Source organism: Aedes albopictus, chromosome 1, assembly GCF_035046485.1.
Source record: "Aedes albopictus strain Foshan chromosome 1, AalbF5, whole genome shotgun sequence".
NCBI lineage: Eukaryota > Metazoa > Arthropoda > Insecta > Diptera > Culicidae > Aedes > Aedes albopictus.
The window spans coordinates 11,794,929-11,817,221 of record NC_085136.1 but is presented as its reverse complement, the minus strand read 5'-3'; the positions used below and the strand labels follow the sequence as shown (position 1 = coordinate 11,817,221).

Genomic DNA, 22,293 nt, shown 5'->3' with positions numbered 1-22,293 from the left:
ATCTCTTGACGAGATTCCTTCGAATCTCTTGACGAGATTCCTTCGAATCTCTTGACGAGATTCCTTCGAATCTCTTGACGAGATTCCTTCGAATCTCTAGACGAGATTCCTTCGAATCTCTAGACGAGATTCCTTCGAATCTCTAGACGAGATTCCTTCAAATCTCTAGACGAGATTCCTTCGAATCTCTAGACGAGATTCCTTCGAATCTCTAGACGAGATTCCTTCGAATCTTTAGACGAGATTCCTTCGAATCTCTAGACGAGATTCCTTCGAATCTCTAGACGAGATTCCTTCGAATCTCTAGACGAGATTCGTTCGAATCTCTAGACGAGATTCGTTCGAATCTCTAGACGAGATTCGTTCGAATCTCTAGACGAGATTCCTTCGAATCTCTAGACGAGATTCCTTCGAATCTCTAGACGAGATTCCATCGAATCTCTAGACGAGATTCCTTCGAATCTCTAGACAAGATTCCTTCGAATCTCTAGACGAGATTCCTTCGAATCTCTAGACGAGATTCCTTCGAATCTCTAGACGAGATTCCTTCGAATCTCTAGACGAGATTCCTTCGAATCTCTAGACGAGATTCCTTCGAATCTCTAGACGAGATTCCTTCGAATCTCTAGACGAGATTCCTTCGAATCTCTAGACGAGATTCCTTCGAATCTCTAGACGAGATTCCTTCGAATCTCTAGACGAGATCCTTCGAATCTCTAGACGAGATTCCTTCGAATCTCTAGACGAGATTGCTTCGAATCTCTAGACGAGATTCCTTCGAATCTCTAGGCGAGATTCCTTCGAATCTCTAAGCGAGATTCCTTCGAATCTCTAAGCGAGATTCCTTCGAATCTCTTGGCGAGATTCTGTCAAATCTCAAGGCGAGATTCCTTCGAATCTCTAGGCGAGATTCCTTCGAATCTCCAGGCGAGTTTCCTTCGAATCTCTAGGCGAGATTCTGTCGAATCTCTTGACGAGATTCTGTCGAATCTCTTGACGAGATTCTGTCGAATCTCTAGACGAGATTCTGTCGAATCTCTAGACAAGATTCTGTCGAATCTCTAGACGAGATTCTGTCGAATCTCTAGACGAAATTCTGTCGAATCTCTAGACGAGCTTCTGTCGAATCTCTAGACGTGATTCTGTCGAATCTCTAGACGAGATTCTGTCGAACCTCTAGACGAGATTCTGTCAATTCTCTAGACGAGATTCTGTCGAAACTCTAGACGAGATTCTGTCGAATCTCTAGACGAGATTCTGTCGAATCTCCGGACGAGATTCTGTCGAATCTCCGGACGAGATTCTGTCGAATCTCCGGACGAGATTCTGTCGAATCTCCGGACGAGATTCTGTCGAATCTCTGGACGAGATTCTGTCGAATCTCTAGACGAGATTCTGTCGAATCTGTAGACGAGATTATGTCGAATCTCCGGACGAGATTCTGTCGAATCTCCGGACGAGATTCTGTCGAATCTCCGGACGAGATTCTGTCGAATCTCCGGACGAGATTCTGTCGAATCTCCGGACGAGATTCTGTCGAATCTCCGGACGAGATTCTGTCGAATCTCCGGACGAGATTCTGTCGAATCTCCGGACGAGATTCTGTCGAATCTCAGGACGAGATTCTGTCGAATCTCCGGACGAGATTCTGTCGAATCTCCGGACGACACTCTGCCGAATCTCTAGACGAGATTCTGTCGAAACTCTAGACGAGATTCTTTCGAAACTCTAGACGAGATTCTGTCGAATCTCTAGACGAGATTCTGTCGAATCTCTAGACGAGATTCTGTCGAATCTCTAGACGAGATTCTGTCGAATCTCTAGACGAGATTCTGTCGAATCTCTAGACGAGATTCCTTCAAATCTCTAGACGAAATTCCTTCGAATCTCTAGACGGGATCACTTCGAATCTCTAGACGAGATCCCTTCGAATCTCTAGACGAGATTCTGTCGAATTTCTAGGCGAGATTCTGTCGAAACTCTAGACGAGATTCTGTCAAATCTCTAGACGAGATTCTGTCGAATCTCTAGACGAGATTCTGTCGAATCTCTAGACGAGATTCTGTCAAATCTCTAGACGAGATCCTGTTGAATCTCTAGACGAGATTCTGTCGAATCTCTAGACGAGATTCTGTCGAATCTGTAGACGAGATTCTGTCGAATTTCTACACGAGATTCTGTTGAATCTCTACACGAGATTCCGTCGAATTTCTACACGAGATTCTGTCGAATCTCTAGACGAGATTCTGTAGAATCTCTAGACGAGATTCTGTAGAATCTCTAGACGAGATTCTGTCGAATCTCTAGACGAGATTCTGTCGAATCTCTAGACGAGATTCTGTCGAATCTCCGGACGAGATTCTGTCGAATCTCCAGTCGAGATTCTGCGAATCTCCGGACGAGATTCTGTCAAATCTCCGGACGAGATTCTGTCGAATCTCCGGACGAGATTCTGTCGAATCTCCGGACGAGTTTGTGTTGAATCTCCGGACGAGATTATGTCGAATCTCTAGACGAGATTATGTCGAATCTCTAGACGAGATTCTGTCGAATCTGTAGACAAGATTCTGTCGAATTTCTACACGAGATTCTGTCGAATCTCTACACGAGATTCCGTAGAATTTCTACACGAGATTCTGTCGAATCTTTACACGAGATTCTGTCGAATCTCTACACGAGATTCCGTTGAATTTCTACACGAGATTTTGTCGAATCTCTACACGAGATTCTGTCGAATCTCTAGACGAGATTCTGTCGAATCTCTAGACGAGATTCTGTCGAATCTCTAGACGAGATTCTGTCGAATCTCTGGACGAGATTCTGTCGAATCTCTGGACGAGATTCTGTCGAATCTCTGGACGAGATTCTGTCAAATCTGTAGACGAGATTCTTTCGAATCTCTAGACGAGATTCTTTCGAATCTCTAGACGAGATTCTTTCGAATCTCTAGACGAGATTCTTTCGAATCTCTAGACGAGATTCTTTCAAATCTCTAGACGAGATTCTTTCGAATCTCTAGACGAGATTCTTTCGAATCTCTAGACGAGATTCTTTCGAATCTCTAGACGAGATTCTTTCGAATCTCTAGACGAGATTCTTTCAAATCTCTAGACGAGATTCTTTCGAATCTCTAGACGAGATTCTTTCGAATCTCTAGACGAGATTCTTTCGAATCTCTAGACGAGATTCTTTCAAATCTCTAGACGAGATTCTTTCGAATCTCTAGACGAGATTCTTTCGAATCTCTAGACGAGATTCTTTCGAATCTCTAGACGAGATTCTTTCGAATCTCTAGACGAGATTCTTTCGAATCTCTAGACGAGATTCTTTCGAATCTCTAGACGAGATTCTTTCGAATCTCTAGACGAGATTCTTTCGAATCTCTAGACGAGATTCTTTCGAATCTCTAGACGAGATTCTTTCGAATCTCTAGACGAGATTCTTTCAAATCTCTAGACGAGATTCTGTCAAATCTCTAGACGAGATTCTTTCGAATCTCTAGACGAGATTCTTTCGAATCTCTAGACGAGATTCTTTCGAATCTCTAGACGAGATTCTTTCGAATCTCTAGACGAGATTCTTTCGAATCTCTAGACGAGATTCTTTCGAATCTCTAGACGAGATTCTTTCGAATCTTTAGACGAGATTCTTTCGAATCTCTAGACGAGATTCTTTCGAATCTCTAGACGGGATTCTTTCGAATCTCTAGACGAGATTCTTTCGAATCTCTAGACGAGATTCTTTCGAATCTCTAGACGAGATTCTTTCGAATCTCTAGACGAGATTCTTTCGAATCTCTAGACGAGATTCTTTCGAATCTCTAGACAAGATTCTTTCGAATCTCTAGACGAGATTCTTTCGAATCTCTAGACGAGATTCTTTCGAATCTCTAGACGAGATTCTTTCGAATCTCTAGACGAGATTCTTTCGAATCTCTAGACGAGATTCTGTTGAATCTCTAGACGAGATTCTTTCAAATCTCTAGACGAGATTCTTTCAAATCTCTAGACGAGATTCTTTCGAATCTCTAGACGAGATTCTTTCGAATCTCTAGACAAGATTCTGTCGAATCTCTAGACGAGATTCTTTCGAATCTCTAGTTGAGATTCTTTCGAATCTCTAGTTGAGATTCTTCCGAATCTCTAGACGAGATTCTTCCGAATTTCTAGACGAGATTCTTCCGAATCTCTAGACGAGATTCATGCGAATCTGTAGACGAGATTCTGTCGAATCTCTAGACGAGATTCTGTCGAATTTCTAGACGAGATTCTGTCGAATCTTTACACGAGATTCTGTCGAATCTCTACACGAGATTCCGTTGAATTTCTACACGAGATTTTGTCGAATCTCTACACGAGATTCTGTCGAATCTCTAGACGAGATTCTGTCGAATCTCTAGACGAGATTCTGTCGAATCTCTGGACGAGATTCTGTCGAATCTCTGGACGAGATTCTGTCGAATCTCTGGACGAGATTCTGTCAAATCTGTAGACGAGATTCTGTCGAATCTGTAGACGAGATTCTGTCGAATCTGTAGACGAGATTCTTTCGAATCTGTAGACGAGATTCTTTCGAATCTCTAGACGAAATTCTTCCGAATCTCTAGACGAGATTCTTTCGAATCTCTTGACGAGATTCTTTCGAATTTATAGACGAGATTCTTTCGAATCTCTAGACGAGATTCTTCCAAATCTCTAGACGAGATTCTTCCGAATCTCTAGACGAGATTCTTCCGAATCTCTAGACGAGATTCTTCCGAATCTCTAGACGAGATTCTCCCGAATCTCTAGACGAGATTCTCCCGAATCTCTAGACGAGATTCTACCGAATCTCTAGACGAGATTCTACCGAATCTCTAGACGAGATTCTTTCGAATCTTTAGACGAGATTCAGCCGCATTTTTAGACGAGATTCTTCCGAATCCCTAGCCGAGAATCTGACGAATGCCTAAACGAGATTGTTCCGATTCTCTAGACCAGATTCTGACAACTCTCTAGAAGAGATTCTGTCGAATTTCTAGACGATTTCTTCCGAATCTCTTGACGAGTTTCCTCCGAATCTCTTGAAGTGTTTTTTTGGGAACTCTAGATGAGATTCTTCCGAACTCTAGATTAGATTCTTCCGAATCTCTAGATGAGATTCTTTGGAATCTCTAGATTAGATTCTTCCGAATCTCTAGACGAGGTTCTGACGAATGCCTGGACATGATTCTTCCGAATCTCTAGACGAGATTCTGGCGAATTTGTAGAAGTGATTCTCGTGAATTTCTAGACGAAATTCTACCGAATCTCTTGACGAGTTTCTGTCGAATTTCTAGATGAGATTCTTCCGAACTCTACATTACACAAGCAACACACATGTTATATAAAAGTTACGGCAGCGCAAGTTTTGGTTGTATTGAAGTTTATTTTACGTAATTTCAACACAATGTTAGAATTACGTCAAATAAACTTCTATATAACCAAAACTTGCGCTGTCGTAACTTTATTATAACATGTGTGTTGCTTGGGTAGATTCTTCCGAATCTCTAGATGAGATTCTGACGAATCTCTAGATGAAATTCTGCCGAATCTCTAGACAAGATTCTTCCAAATCTCTAGACGAGAATCTTCCGAATCTCTAGACGTTATTCTGACGATTTAGTAGACGAGATTCTGACGAATCTCTAGACGGGATTCTTCTGAATCTCTAGACGAGATGCTGTCGAATCTCTAGACGAGATGCTGTCGAATCTATAGACGAGATTCTTCCGAATCTTTTGACGAGATTCTGCCGAATTTTTAGACGAGATTATGCCGAATCTTTAGACGCGGTTCTGCCGAATCTTTAGACGAGATTCTTCCAAATCTCTAGACGAGAATCTGATGAATCCCTTGACGAGTTTCTTCCGAATCTCTTAACGAGTTTCTTTCGAATCTCTAGATGAGATTCTTCCGAAGTCTAGATTAGATTCTTCCGAATCTCTAGATGAGATTCTTTCGAATCTCTAGATTAGATTTTTCAGATTCTCTAGATGGGATTCTTTCAAAGCTTTAGATGAGATTCTTTCGAATCTTTAGACGAGATTCTTCCGAATCTCTCGCCGAGATTCTGACGAACCTGTAGATTCCTCCGAGTTCCTAGACTAGATTCTTTCGAATGTCAAGACGAGATTGTTCCAATTGCTAGGCGAGATTCTGTCGAATCTATAGACGAGTTTATGTCGAAACTTCAGACGAGATTCTGACATATCTTTGACGAGATTCTTCTAAACTTCTAGACGAGATTCTGTGGAATCTGTCAACGAATCTCTGTAGAATCCTTAGACGAGTTTCTGTCGTATTTCTGTGCAAAACTTCTGTTGAATTTTTGGGCGGAACCTTCACGAATGTGAATTTGAGTGCTAGTTTTTCTTTGATTGCAAACTAGGACTGTTCTTTTTACATATAAAACACTATTTTTTTTTGTTTTCGTTTTCTTCCACCCCCAGGTGCCCACGAAAGCGCTCGCCGGCATGAAGAAGCTGATGGTCCTGGATTTTGAGCAGAACGAAATCTCCGCCATCGAGGAGTACGCCTTCTACGGCTTGCACGTGGTGAAGCTGAACATGAAGGGCAACCGGCTGGAGCGCATTCCGGAAACTGGTTTTGTCGGCCTGGAGGATTCCCTCGCCGAGCTGGATCTCTCGGAGAACCGGCTGAAGCAGTTTCCGACGTCGGCGTTGAAGCGGCTGGAAAATCTCCGCCAGGTGCGACTCGCGATGAACGAGATTAACTCGCTGGAGCAGGACGATAGTTATACGCGGTTTGGGTCGTTGGTGTTCCTCGATTTGAGTGTGAACAATTTCGTGGAACTGTACAGTGATGTGTTTGGGGCGTTTCCGTATGTGAAGACACTGTCGTTGTATAATAACTTCATCGAGCTGGTGCATCGGGATAGTTTTGTGTCGCTGAAGGAGCTGCAGTCGCTGGATCTGAGCCATAACCGGATTGTGTTTGTGGATGCGGAAGTGTTCGCGGCCAACCGGAAGCTGCACACGGTCGATCTGAGCCACAATCACATACACTACGTGAGCGGGGTGTTTAGCAATTTGCCTCTGTTGAGGGAGATTTTCCTGAGTGAGAATAATATCCTGGAACTGACGGATGATTGTTTTAGCAATTCAAGTAGCATTAAGGTAAGTTGGTTTTTAGGATTTGGAGTACTTTGCATGATGTAGTGGTGGCAACGTCTTAAAAAGAATTGGGGTTTGTTTAGCAAATCTTGAGCACAGTTATCATTTTTTTCTTAAATCCATTTCCTAGAGTGCACTGTCTCCCAAAAGTTCAGGAATTCTTACCATTCGTACCATTCGTATCATAAAAAAAAACCTTCTAGCAATTGTAGGTCATTAAGCACAATATGAGTGAAGCACAAACCTTCAAATCTGTGGGCATAATCCGTTATCACTTAACGTTTTTTGATAACGATATGTTCGTAGGGTGTGGCTTATTACAGATGTGAGCTCATTCCAAATAATTGATCGATTTCTACGAATGATTGAGGCCATTCAATAATTTTCTGGTATGCAGACCTTTAGATCTATAGGCACTATCGTAATTATTGATCGTTTCTAGATTTCTTGGAAATCTCTCAAGCGTTTTCTACGGAATATCTTCAAGATTTCCTCTAGGAATTTCCATGGGAGAGAGTTTCTCCTGAAGTTCCTTCGAGAATTACTTCAGAAGCTCTTACGAGAACTCCTTCAAGAGTTTCTCTGGAATTTCCGTCAGAAGTTTCTTCGCAAATTCCATGAGTATCTCTGAGAATCTAGAGTTCCTCCAGGAACTTATTCAAGAATTCTCCCGATTTTTCCACCGAGAGTTAATTCATTAGCTTCTAGGGAAACTTCTTCAAGAGTTTGTTGGCGAGTACGTTCAGAAATTTCAGCAATTTGAATAATATTTTAAGAGCATTTTAAAGAATCTATTTGAAATGTCCTCTGGAAATTTCTAGAGGAGATTTTCTCCTGAAATTCCTTTGTGAATTATATCACACTTCTTCCGAGAATTGCCTCTGGAATTACTACAGCAATTTCATCTGGACATTTCCCGAATTTTTATTTTAAGTTTCTCTTGGAAGTATTTAAGAAGCTCCCCGGAAGTTTCACAGGAAATCCTTCCTACGGAAATTTCTTCAGGAGTTTGTCCGCAAATACATTGTGAAATTTCAGAAATTTGGGAGTTTCCTAGAAGTTTCTGTTGGAAATTTCTCTGTGAGAGAGTTTCCTCCGAGAATTACTTCAGGGGTTCTTCCAAAAATTCCTTCCGGAGTTCATTCAGGAGTATCTTCAGAAGTTCTCGCGGATTGTTTTTATAAGTTTCTGGGTAAATTCTTCCATTATCTTCTACGGAAACTCCTTCAAGAATTTGTCCACAAATACATTAAAAAATTTTACTATCTTGCGAGATCTCTCAAGAGTTTTCTAGGGAGTCTCTTCAAGATTTCTTGTGAAATGTTTTTGGAAGATTTTCTACTGGAATTTCCCTGAGTATTTTCTCAGGAGTTTTTCCGAAAATTCCTGCCGAAGTTTCTTGAGGAATTTCTTCAGAACATCTTCCCATTTTCTTTAGAAGTTTCTCCAGGAATCCCTTCAGAAGCTCCACCGAGAATTCCTATATAAGCTTCTATGGAAATTCCACCAAGAGTTTGTTCGCGAACACATTCAGAAACTTTATCGATTTGAGAGATCTCTAAATAGTTTTCTCGAATTTTCGAAAAAACCTTTTTCCGGAAATTCTTTCAGGATCTCCCAGGCAAGTTCTACGGAGAATTTCTTTCCTAAGCTTCAACAGTTTTGCTACGAATACATTTCGAAATTTCATAGACTTGGGAGATCTCTTAATAGTTTTCTAGGGAATATCTTCAAGATTTACTTTGGAAAATTCTTTAAGAGACAGTTTCTCGTGAAGTTTCACTGAGAGTTGGGGATTCCTTCAGGATTTTTTTTTATGAAAATTCCATTAATTTCTCTACAATTCCTTCCGTAGTTCCTCCAGGAATTTCTTCGGTGTGATGGTTAGAACACTTGACTATCACGCCGAGGACCTAGGATCGAATCCCATTCCCGACAAACTCGCAGAGTTCTTCAATCGGAAGGGAAAGAAAGCGTGATAAACTAGCCTAGGGCTAATCGCTAATCTCGTTAATACAGAAAAAAAAATCTTCTGGAATTTTCCCAGATTTTTTTAAACTTTTTTCGAGAATTCCTTCAGAAGTTCCCCACGAGTTTCGCCAAAAATTCCTGTATTGGCTTGCATGGATGTTCCTTAGAGAGTTTGTCCACGAATACATTAGATATTTCAGAACTTGCGAGATCTTTCAAAAGTATTGTAGGGAATCTCTTAAAGATTTCCGCTGAAGATTTCTTTGGGAGTTTTTCTCGTGAAATTCTATCGAAAATTATAACAGGAGTTATCCTAAGTGTAGAATTTGCAAAAGTTGAAATACAGTTATAAAAATTAAAAAAAAAAAATACATGAGTTTGTCCGGAATTGCTTAGAATTGTCCTAGAATTCCTCCAAAATTTTCTCTGGACTTTTTTCAGGTATTGTCACTTACATTAGTGACCCGATGTTGTCAGACTTTTTTCAGAACTCATTTTTCGCTCTTCTTTTAAGTCTTTACAGTTTTTCAAACTTTTTATCGCTCTATGTTTTGCATTGAACCCTCTAATACCCAAATTTTTGATTTTGATCTAAATATCATTTTTCGTCATCTAAAATCGTTTTAAACATGTTTTGGAAGATGATTCTTTTTAATTCTCGATTTCGTGAATTTCAGTTTTTGATTTTTCTAATTTTTATTTTTGAACATCCCCACACTTTTATATTTTTCCTGGAAGCCAATTTGGGGAACGAATTTTTTGAGATTTTATGATTATTGTTGAAATATTATTATTTTAAATTTTTTTCACAGAAAATTTTATTTTCTGTGTAATTTTAGGGAAAATAATTTTAGAGTGTATTCGATTCCCTTAAACTATTAAACAAAAATAGAATGATTTGGGAAAAATTTAAAATATGTTAATTGTAGCGATTCAATACAAAATAAACAATGACTTCTAAAAGGTGACTAAAACATCAATTTTTCAATGATTTTTAAAAAATGTAAATACGCTTTAAAATACACCAAAAACTATTTTGAGATATACAGAACAGTCCTAAATATCAACCAAAAATATAAAAAATTTGATTTTCCACGAAACAAAAATTACAAAATGCTCAAACTATACCCCGTCTAAAGGCGGGATTGGGTATTATAGGGTTAAGCTGTAGTTTGATGATAAACATGAACTAATTGTTTAAAGTTTCACCGTAAGATAACGAGAGCAAAAAGTTTGTCATAAAATGGGGCTCACAAAATCGGGTCCTTACTGTATTTGAATTCCTTCAACAAACCTCATGGAGTTACCCTAGCAACATACATGTCATATAAGAGTTACGGTAGTGCAAGTTTTGGTTGTATAGAAGTTAACTTAGCGTTACTCTAGGATGTTTTTGGAAATACGTTAAATTAACTTTTATTTAACCAAAACTTGCGCTGCCGTAACTGTTATATGACATGTGTGTTGCTCGGGTACTCCTAGAATTCTGGCAGAAATTCATCAGGAAAGTTTGAAATGAGTTCATCCTGAAACTCCTTGAGGATTATTCCGGGAATGCCTATGCCTTCAGGATCTTTTTTCGATATTCCTTGAGAAAGTTCTCCGAGAAATCCTTCAGAAATTCCTTTTCATTTTGTAGAGGAATTTTATTTCAGGAGATTCTCTAAGAATTCCTTCAAAAGTTCTTGCAAAATCTCTTCCGGAAATTTATTCGGGAGTTCCTCCAAGAAATTATTCCTCACCTTCAGCAGTTTCCCCATACATTGTTTCAGTGTAAATACCTTGGAATTCTCTTAGGATTTTTTACTTAAATTGCTTCAGGAGTGCCTTCGGAAATTCCTTCGTCCGGGAGTTTATCACTGAGCTATCCCAGAAAATCCTTCAAGGTTTTTTTTTCGAAAATTTCTGGATTTCTCCCAGAACTCTTTCAGAAGATTTCCGGAAATTTCGTCAGCAGTTTTTCCGAAATATGTTCAGAAATGTTTCCGTGATTCATCCGGAAATGCTCCTCGTTAAAGTTTTTTTCCACGAGTTCCTTCTGGAGTTCTTTCAAAAAATCATCCAGGCATTCCCTGAGGAGTTCCTGTGGAATTTCCTGTAGGACTAAGCCTTAACTATTAGTTAGGAGTTTATTCTTTATAAACGTGAATTTTAACTTATTATTTTTTTGCAGTGTAGTTTTTCAGGGATTTTCCGGGCATTCTTTTAGGAGTAATATTTTATTTTTTTCTAACATGAATTTTTAGTGTATTTCAGAAACTTTCTCTAAAAATTGCTTCAGATATTGGGAAATATCTTAAAATGTTTTTCAAAACTGCTTCAGGAGCTTCTCCTTGGATTCCTTCAGAAAGTTCTGAAACCTGCTCTTCAGAGATATGTAATTGCGGATTCCTTAGGAAATAGGTGCTGTTTGAGATTCATCCAGAATAACACATAAATCGCTGTATATGAGCTCCTAATGCCTTTATCAGATGTATCTTCGGGAATATTTCGAGAGTTTCCCTCTAAAGCATTAATTAAGCCTAATTAATTAAGCTTAAGACCGTTTCCTTGCCATGATTTTGAATGACTATGTCTAGGAAAAAAAGGGTTACAAAAAATCTTGAACACACATTATTGGAAATTTGCTTTTTTTTTGGCCAAATTTCTTAAAATTATTATTTTTAAACATTTTTAGTTTTAGATTAGTATTTTTTGTCAATAGCTTCGTTACTGAAACAATTAGTCAGCATTTTGATCAACCTTATGAGGAACAGTTTAGTAGCTACCCAGCTTTTTAAATATTTTTCGAACATTTCCTCAATTGCGGAGGAGTTTTTCTCTGGTACTTTTCTGAAACTTTGATGTTCAAAAAGTTCTATCAGATATTTCATCATTAGTTGATACAAAAAGCCTACCAAGATGTTATCCACATCCCAAAAAAAAAAAAAACACAAGAAAAAAATACAGGTCAGTTAGATCTCATATGAAAATCCAGGGTGAACGCCAGGTGGAACTTCTGGATCACTTCCAAGTGCAACATTCGAAGAAATTTTCAATAGGAATTTCTGGAGAAGTTTCCGAACAAACTTCAGGAAACAATCTTGGGGGAACTTCTTAATGAATTCATGGAGGAACTGCTGGTAGAAATTCTGGAGGACCACCAGAAAAAAATCGGAAACACTTCTGAAAGAAGAAGAATTTCCGAGTGAAACTTCTGGAGTTATCCCAAGAAAACTACTGGCAAAGTTCTTGAAAAAAAAACACTCCTGGAAGATTTTCCAAAATAGCCATAGAGAACAATTTCGAAAACTATTGAAGAAATTTCGTAGAAACTCCGGGAAACTTGTGGAGAAATCCTTTAAGCAACTGTAGGGAACAACTGTAGGGAATTCACGAAGCTACGATAAAGAACGGTTTCTGTATTAATTCTTTAACATTATAACAATTTTAGGATACTTCGAAGGGAATTTCCAGCGAAGCTTTTGGTGTACCGTTGAAAGCGTACATTGAAAGAAACTGATGTATCCATCAGTTACTAAGCGCGAGAATGAGTTTGTTACTTAACCCGACGTTTCGACCCTTTGGATAGTGTCTTCTTCAAAGGAAAGATATGCTGCAGAAGACACCCTTCAAATTGTAGAACCTGGTAACCTGATATTCGCAAATATTGCTTCTTTTTGCGTTGCGAAGCATCATGGATAACAACAAAGACTGTCCGACAACCGTAATAACACCTTTTCGTTGAAATTTAAAGCTCCTCGAATAACAACGGTAAAAAACCGTACAGTTATGTTGGATGGCGATTGTGGTAGATCCTTTTGCTCTTGTAGTCCTAACTCCAGGATAGTTTGGATATCCTAGAACATCCAAATAAAACGATAGAAGTTGTTCGCTAATGTCTTGCTGCTCTAAGAGTATTGTACCATGAATTTATTGCATTGGTTGCATTCAGGCACTTACATGACATTTGACTTGAACTCCATAACATATTGGAGGCCTTTAGTTGATCTAACGGATCATCATGTGATTTCTTCCATATTATCAGGTAAATTGTAGAAAAAATTCCAGGTGGGACTTCGGGAGAAACAGTCATCCTAGGGGAAAATCCTAGCACAGCATAGCATGAACAAATCGTGGATGGAATTGCAAAGATGAATATATCCATCGCCATTGCAGATGTCGTTACTATCAACAATCACATGGACCCACTCATCTCCACACTCCTGGCCAAGTCCTTGTTTTAGAAAGAGTCCAGAACTGAAACATCTTTCAATAGATGACAGGATGGAATAATAGCGAATGTTTGAAAGATTTATGCTAATATAATAATTTAGCACATAATAAGGTAATCGGAATGATCTCACCAAATTCCATCTCTTCGTACGACAGCTATCCTAGGGGAAAACCTGGCGAATCTCCTAAGGAATTCCTGATGGAACTTCTGGAGAAGATAAAGATTTTTGCTGGCGATTTCTTAAACAGCCCTTTTGCAGATTCTTCCTGAAGGTTCGTTTGTAAATTACTCCACGCGTGTCATCTGAGGATTCCTTCAGAAAATCGTGCTGAGAATTTGTTCAGAAACTCCTTTTGGGAATTTCGGGATTTGTGGAGGTTCCTGCAGGAATTCTACCTAGGGCATTCTCCAGGATTACTGCTGAACTCCATCTATCGATAACTCCAGGAATATTGTCTGGCAATTCCATATCAGGCATTCTTACTGGGGATTTCTCCACGAATTTCTGCTGGGGTCTCCTTCAGAAACTCTTTTTGGGTAATTCTCCAGGAATAACTTCTGAGAATATCACCAAGAATACCATCTGTAGATTTCTACATTTTTTGGATGCCTTTTTATTGGTATTTATTCGGGATTTCCTTTAAATGTTTTCTTACCTACTTGAGTTTAGACTGAAATTTCTCCAACATATCTGGGAATTAAGTTAGGAACTTGAACTTAGGATTTCTCCAGAAACTCCTGGAGGATACCCAGCAGAAGGAACTTCAGCTCTAAAGAAACTTCTAAAACATTCCCAGAAGGAACTTCTTGGTGATTCCTAGAAAAATAAAGTCAAGGAAGATTTAAAAAGAAGTCCTAGAGGATTTCCTCAAAGAACTCTGGGAAGATTCGTGAACAGTACTCCTGGAAGGAGCCCAAAAGGAATGATTTCTTAAAGGAAATCTTGGGGTATTTATAGAAAGAATTTCTGGAGGATTTCCAGAATGATCTCTAGAAGAACTACTAGCGGTAGCACCTGGAGGATTTCCAAAAGAAATTCATAGAATAAAGCCTGTATCCGCAATAATCGGGACACAGAAATACCGCTTTAATTCTGCAGTAGATACATTAAAATTGTTCAAATTTGGCCTAATAACTGCTCAAGATGTATTCATTTCCCCTACAAAATTTCATGTGAATCAGTGCAGTACTTTTTGTTGCAGCAATGAAAGAGTAGAATGTGCGCCATTGAATTTTGTACAGCCCCTAGTTTTGCTTGTCAGTGCTGTAACTTTTAAATTTGGCAAAGGAAATGGCTGAAATTTTGAACTTAAACCTCTCAATCTACATTTGTTGCATACTCAAAATTTCAAAAAAATCGATGCACTATCAACAATTTTATAGTCGAAGCATGTATTAGGACTGAACTTGATTTAAGCTCCTCAGACAGCAATTAGTCAGCACCCTTCATTGTTTCGATTGTATTATTTAAAGTACTACACCAATAATCATCAAATTTTGCAGGCATAATATACACTTAATCAACTACCTTCTGTGAAAATTTCATGAGAATTGGCAGAGAAATTCGAAAGTTTATTACGAACAAAAAATAATGGAGCACTACAAATGCATATTAAAATATAACATCTTGTAATGGAACCTTACAAATGCGTAATAAATTATGACATCACACTTGGACGTATACAACACAGAACATATATTTTGCCCTGTTACCCTAATGGATAACAATTTCCGATGGCAGGATGACGAGGTTTCATAAACGTTGTTGGTTCATCAGTCAATCGTAATCTCTCTGGCATGTTGCCTTTTGTTCGCAGCATTAAGTTGCTTTCATAGCTTGAGTTTTGTCTAGGAATTTCTAATCCTAAGGGGGCTTCCAGATTCGGGTTTTATCACTAGAGTTCTATAATTTGAAGTCTGTGCCAGGGAAAGGTGTACACATGGGTTTACATCTCTAGTACTTAATCGCGGCCCGAAATGGCCTGAATGTTGGCAATCGAAATAGGATTGCGGGCCTCCAATCTGTTAGAACCCTATAAATGTGCATTAATTCTAGGGGAATATTTATAAGTTAAAATAGCACATTTAACACAAAAATAAACTTATAATAAGTTATGAAAATGCAAACGTCGCATATGTAAAACACGAAAAAAATTCACTAACACTCCCTCCTATCAACACCAGTAGCTTTCAAACCAATTGATCAAAGTTGATGAAAAAGTGTCTTTATAAGTATCATAATTGCTAACGAAATTTCATAATTATGATCACATAATTTTGAACTGTAGTGTAAAATAACCATCTGTTATGCGAATGAAAATTGGTCATGATTGTACAAAATGCTTAAAACCACGTCTGTTTGTTTTTCATCCACAGTCAAAAATAATGCATCGATTTTTATGAAATTTGGCACAAATAATGAACATACACCAAAGAATTCTCAGTCAATTATTTGGCCAATTTTACCGATTCATTACAGAACACGGTGTCAAAATTTTGATTATTATCGAACTTTCATGTACCTCGGATTTTTCTTCATAGAATGTTAGAATTTTGGCTATAATTTATAAATGCAAAATTTGAAAATACAGTGAGGTTTTTTTTACGCGAGGGATACGTACCGCGTAAAAAAAACGCAGTTCAAAATTCGAAAAACCGCGTAAAAAAAGTCTCACCATTTCTCGACGAATCATGCAAAAATAAGACGATGAAATTTTTTTTTTGTATGGAGTTTTCATTTACGCGGCCGCGTAAATGAAAACCGCGTAAAAAAAGACCTGACTGTATTTTCAAATTTTGCATTTATAAATTATAGCCAAAATTCTAACATTCTATGAAGAAAAATCCGAGGTACATGAAAGTTCGATAATAATTTGAGTTAGATGAGTTTTTGGCTATTTTCCATACTAAAAATCAATAATTACTATTTTAGCCCAAAAAACGTCCCATGCAAAATGTATGGAAAAATTTTCGCCGATGAAATATTTTCTAGTTTTCCGATTATGAATACATAGTCCAAATACTAATAGGGTATATATACCATTCCTTGGCCTAATTTGCAAGCCGCCTTGACAATTTTGACCATAACTCAGGAATTAAAAGCACTATAAATAATATGTTGACCCTATAATACACTCTAGGCAATGCATGTTTCACCAACTGGAAGTAAACAAATGTAAATATTCAAGAATTTACTTAATTTAGTTGGAAAGATTCGATGTGATGGTATGCAACGTTGGTCTAGGGTACAAAAATTGGCCTATTAGTGGATACAACGTTGGCCTATTACTTTCCGTGCACTAGAACCACTTATTATCTCATTTTATGAATATTTCTGATGAAGTATTATCTCTGTTTGTTCACCAATCTTACTTTTAAATTACATTTCGGAGCCAAATTTTCAAAAAACTATAAATAAATCACTTCAACTAAAGTTCTTTCTTGATTAAGTAACGAAAACAACGCAACCCTATTATTGTGTTATATTTTTACAGTCACCGAACACCAAATCTCTCTTCCTGTTCGTTCTTTCTGGTTCTTACGTAAGCAATGTTGTTAACGTCACTTTATCGGTGTTATTGACGTAATTTTACTGATGGGCCAAGATTTGGGTACATAGTGAAAAAAAATGTCCTCAATATTCGGCCCACATTCAATTTGTAAAATAGTTATTATTCGTTGAAAACAAATATACAAGTTCAAAATAGCGTCTATGGCCGTCGCATCAAATGTTCAAATATTGAAAAGTTAGTTCGAAATGATCCAGAATCATGCCATTTATGATCATGTGTATAGACTACCCACTAAGCCGAAGAAACATGGCGTCTACAAAAGCTAAACAAAGTGTCATTTTCATTCAATTTAAATGCTCCAAAGTGCTAAAATTGAAACGAAATGTTACAGTTGTAGAGCGCATAGCTTTTCCGATATCCTGTTATGCATGTTTGTTTGAGTTTTTGGTTTACGTTGAGATAGGCCGAACGAGGGTACTATGCCAACGAAGCATCCCGATACCCTAATTTTCGAAGAAAAATCCGAGGTACATGAATGTTCGATAATAATCGAAATTTTGACACCGTGTCCCGCCCCTAGGCTGGGAATAAAGTTGCAAAAATCCTAAGACAAGCTCGTTAAAGCATACATACAAACTCGCATAAGCTTAAATCGTCTATGTGGACATAAAGTGATTTTATATGCGCTGCTATGGAGCTGCTGTTTGGCTGCGGCTGCACTACCAAAAAGCTACAAGACAGTGAACAGCCAACATTGTGGTTACTAAAATCATTTTTTTTTGTTTTCATGGCCAGAAGGAATTCGTCACTATTATCTGGGAAAATTCTTATTATTATTATTATTATCTTTATTTACGAGATTTTCAGCCCTGGGCTGGTTCATCTCGGAAAACTCATATCTGGAGGTGCCCTAAGGGCATAACCAGTTAGCAAATAGATTTACAGAGTTTAGTTTCAAGTCAATTATTCTGTCAAACTGCCTCATTGTTGGTGTTTATCCTCTTCGTGTCTGGTCACGCGAGGGTTAATCATGAGAGATTTCGAGAGAAGTTCAAACGTGATCCACAGGTAGCGATATAGTTGATCCCTATCTGCCACATGTGTATTATCTACCCCTTTCGCTATGAGATAAGTTACGTAGGAGATAAGAGAAAAGGCCTGTTAGGAGAATTGAAGTCTCTCATCAGGCAGCTCAAGTTGTACATAGGCAATAAAATTAGTTACAATCAGACCGCCGGGAAATATAGTCCTCGTCCGTTACAGTCCGCGTAATAAAGTTTATTTCTATACTCGTAGTAGTTTCTTGTTACGCGAATAAGTGCCGAATAAAGTGAAGTTCGGAGTGAAATTAAAAACCTATTTCTGTGGTGTCCGAAAAGATCCGTTTCCCGCGCGCGCACAAACAGTGTCCGTGGTTAGCGTTGGTGATCATCATCATCTAAAGGGGAAGTCATTTACATCTTATTCCTAATCAGTTCCTTTTTGTAGCGTGGGTCGAAGCCGTTATTCCAAATTATTTTTGTAGATCCACTGGAAACGTATGTTGACAATTTCAGATTTCCGGAAAAAGACCGGCTTCCCGAAGGAAATTTATGAGTGTTCTCTCGTAGACTGGATCATTTTGTAGAGCCCGGTTGGTTGAAAATATGTCGTGCTGATTTCGCAGTAGTTCATATTTCGGGCAGTTACTTATCACGTGCTCAGTCGTATTGTGAACATTGCAGATGTCGCATATTTTCCGAAAGCTACCGTCTCCATTCATGTTGTGGGACAGCCGCGAGTGTCCAGTCCGGAGTCGAGAAAGGACTTTCTGTTCCCGCCAGCAAGCTGTGTCAGTCCAAGGGGTTGTATCAGCCTTTATTTTTCTCAGGAAGAGTGTCCGATCCCTGTGCCACTCTGAAGCCCAACCGTTTCTGATAATTGCTTTCACCCAGGTCTTGGCATCGTCTCCAGGAACTTTTGAAGTCAGAAAATTTTCTTGGCGGCCCATGGCTGCCAACCTATCAGCACGTTCGTTACCCGGGATACCACAATGGCCAGGGACCCACATTAGTGTCGGCGGGTTTTCCGAATCAGCAAAGAGATCCTGAATGGCCTGAATGAAAGGATGTTTGTTCGTATCGGAGCAGATAGCGGCAATCGCACTAGCTGAGTCACTAACAATCAATTTTCTTTTATCAGACGGTTTCTTTGCAGCGAGAAGTATTGCTGCTGCTTCTGCGGAGAAAACGGTGCATTGGTTTGGTAGACGGAATGCTATCTCAGTGTCGGGGCCAAACACTCCGACTCCAACACGGTTGGACAGTTTTGAACCGTCTGTATAGTACACATCAGCATTCGGGTAGGTTTTAGACAATCGTTCGCATAGACGGACTTGGACGGCTTGTGGACAGGCGTTTTTTCGAAAATGATTTTTAATTGTTTTGTCTATAGTGGGCGCCTTGGCCGACCAGCTTCTCGGTCCAACACGGTGAACTTCAGCCACCGGGGGAAGCGTGGTGTTGACCGCTTCTCTAAGGGCACGGTTTGCCTGCTTCGAGAGGAAACAGTCCTGTCCTCTATCTCTAGTTCTCTCCAAGTAGCCAATTGCGCGACAACACAGTGTCATGGTTGCCTTGTGTCGAAAAGGAAGGATTCCTGCCTCCACGCATGCCGATGTTGCGGGAGTTGATGGAAGTAGACCGGACAGGATACGGACACAGTTATTGTACGTGGGCGATAGTATCTTAATGAGGTCGTCGAAAGATCTTCCGGAGATTTCTATCCCGTAAAGCAGCCGGCTATTGACTACAGCATCAGCTACTCGCTTGCGGGTTGCCCGTTCGCTCCGGGTACGCTTGCCCGAGATACTTTTGATCATACTGATCCTTGTTCGGCAAGCGGATTTGACTGCCGAGAAGTGGGCACGGAAGGAGAGGTTTCTATCTATCGTGATACCTAGTATTTTCACGAAATTTCTGGTTGGAATTGGGATACCACGAATGTTAATTTTACCAGGTGGACGATGTCTGGAGTCACATACGTGGACACGAACACATTTGTTTGCCGCCATGTCAAAGCCAGCTTCGGTTGCCCATCTAGCTACAGCGGAGACGGCCGCCTTTAGCTTACGACGGATGCTTTTGGGGTGTTTTCCTCTCACTAGCAGAAGGATATCATTGGCATATACCAAAATAAATACTCCTTTCGGTAGTACCAAGAATACTCCACCCATAGCCACGAGGAATAGGGTGACTGCCAAAACGGAGCCCTGTGGTACGCCTGTCTCTTCTTTGACGATTTTGGAGCGATGGTTTCCCACGAGGACTTGGAAAGTTCGTTCTTCCAAGAAGTTCCTTACAAACGCCAGCATATTTCCAGAGATTCCCCAACTTACCAGCTTTTGGAGAATACCGGGTGTCCATGTTCGGTTATATGCCTTGGCCAGGTCAAGTGATGCTAACTCCACATGTTCTCCTTCCTTTAAAGCATCGTCAAGTATTTGGCCGAGAGAAGCCAGATAAGTTCCCGTCCCGAAACCGGAACGAAACGCATGCTGCCGATTGTCCAGGAGTTGATTCTCTTCGAGAAAACCTATCAAGCGACGGTTCACAATTCTTTCCATCACCTTAACAACACAGCTCGTAAGGGCAATGGGACGGTAGCTGCTGGCGTCAGATGCAGGTCCGGTGTTTTTAGGGATGGCTATTATGAAACTATGCTTCCAGGATTCCGGGTGGGCCCCGGAGGTCCATTGTTGATTAAGCAGATCAAGAAGAGCCAGTTTTCCGTTCAGAGGTAGGTTCTTTAACATCGGGTATCCAATGTCATCAGGTCCAGCTGACTTCCCCTTTGCCTTTTTGAGAGCGAAAACGAGCTCATCGAAGGTAAACGGAAGGTTAAAGTCCTGACCACGATCTGCAGGGACTACAGACTGTCTGATCGTGACATCTGGAGACAGGTTAGCTGTTCGAAAAGCGTTTGGATAGCGTTGATAGGAGGAAATATCATGAAAATAATCCGCCAGCGCATTTGCGATTACCGTTGGATCGCGTGACAAGCATCCGTCAACCTTAAGGGCCATCCCACGCGATCTTCTCTTACCCTGGAAGCAATTGATTCTTCGCCAGAGATTGGTTGCAGACTCGTTCTCATTGATTCCATCTAGAAATTCTGTTAACGACTTTTCTTTGGCTTCTCGTATAACCTGCCTACACGTGTTGCGGGCAGTGTGATACCACTCCATAGCTTGAAGAAGATTGGGATGGTTGGACGGTAATTTTTTCTGTAGTTTCTGGACAACTCTCAGCGTTTTTCTTCGTAATTTGAAACATTTACGGGTTTCGTTACTCCACCAAGGAAGTGCTCGGCGGCCAGGATTGGGCTTGGTCTTCGGAATAGTGTCGGAAGCAATAGAGTTGACCTGGCTGACGAAGTTCTGGATAGACTCCGGTGGAGAGGATTCAAGTTTTGCTTCGAGCGCCCATCGGTAGGTCGACCAATCGGCCTTGTCAAATAGCCATCGTGGACGACGACTAGTTTCTGGTGTAGCACTGCTGTTGAGTTTGAGAAAGATAGGTGTATAGGGCACTGCATTGTTTTGATTTTGTATGGGATTTTGACGTTTCTTGGCCTTGTTGTTTACAAAATTTCTGTAAGAGTGAAAGAGAAAGAGAGAGTTTCATGCAGTGCCCTATGGTCACTTCACCGGAAGTCCGATTCGGCCGACCACAGTAGGCGATGTGTGATGGCTACCGATGCCAGCGAGACATCGACCACCGTTTCTGATCTCCCACGGGAGAAAGTGCTTGAACCGTCGTTGAGAATGACAAGATCTAACTGATTGGCCAACCTGGTGATTATGGATCCGCGAGTGTTATTGTGGGGACTGCCCCACGCCTTATGATGACCGTTCACATCCCCCAGTATAATCAACGGATGTGGTATCTTCCTGAATACTTCATCTAAGCTCTTCTTCAAGTTGACAATTTTCCCGTTGGGAAGGTAGAGTGACACTACTGATACGGGGAAAGGCCATGGGAGACGAACTCCGACAATGGGTAAATCCGAGTCTATGGTGATTGGGTCTGCTGGGATTTCAGCGCTTACGCCGATGGCAGCGGACTGGTATATGTTGGCTCCACTTTTTGTGTACCAACGATACTGACGGCGGAGGGTATTGTCCATTGCTGTGGTATTTGTTCGGTGAATCTCCTGTAGTGCGATTACCACAGGGTGGAACTGGTCCACTAGCATCTCTAGGTCCGGGAGGTTGTTAATGTAGCCATTCATGTTCCACTGCACCGCGAAGATTGATTGGCCAAGAGCAGGAGCGTTCTTGAACCCAGAGCTACGTGCGCTAGGATCTGACGAAGCTGAACGAAGCAGAGCTCCACCAGTGGAAGGTGACAACAAGCCACCCGCCAAAGGCAGAGATGTCCCGACAGTACAAATATGAGGTT

At 40.1% G+C, this 22,293-nt stretch overlaps 1 protein-coding gene across 1 annotated transcript in view; it reads left to right on the top strand.

Annotated features, from left to right (window-relative positions):
• The window catches only part of LOC109431073 (slit homolog 3 protein), a 43,086-nt gene that overhangs the window by 2,024 nt on the left and 18,769 nt on the right, over positions 1–22,293 (top strand). The window contains exon 3 of the mRNA XM_062843466.1: positions 6,470–7,156. Coding sequence (XP_062699450.1) covers positions 6,470–7,156 — 687 coding nt within the window. The remainder of the gene's footprint in view (positions 1–6,469; positions 7,157–22,293) is intronic.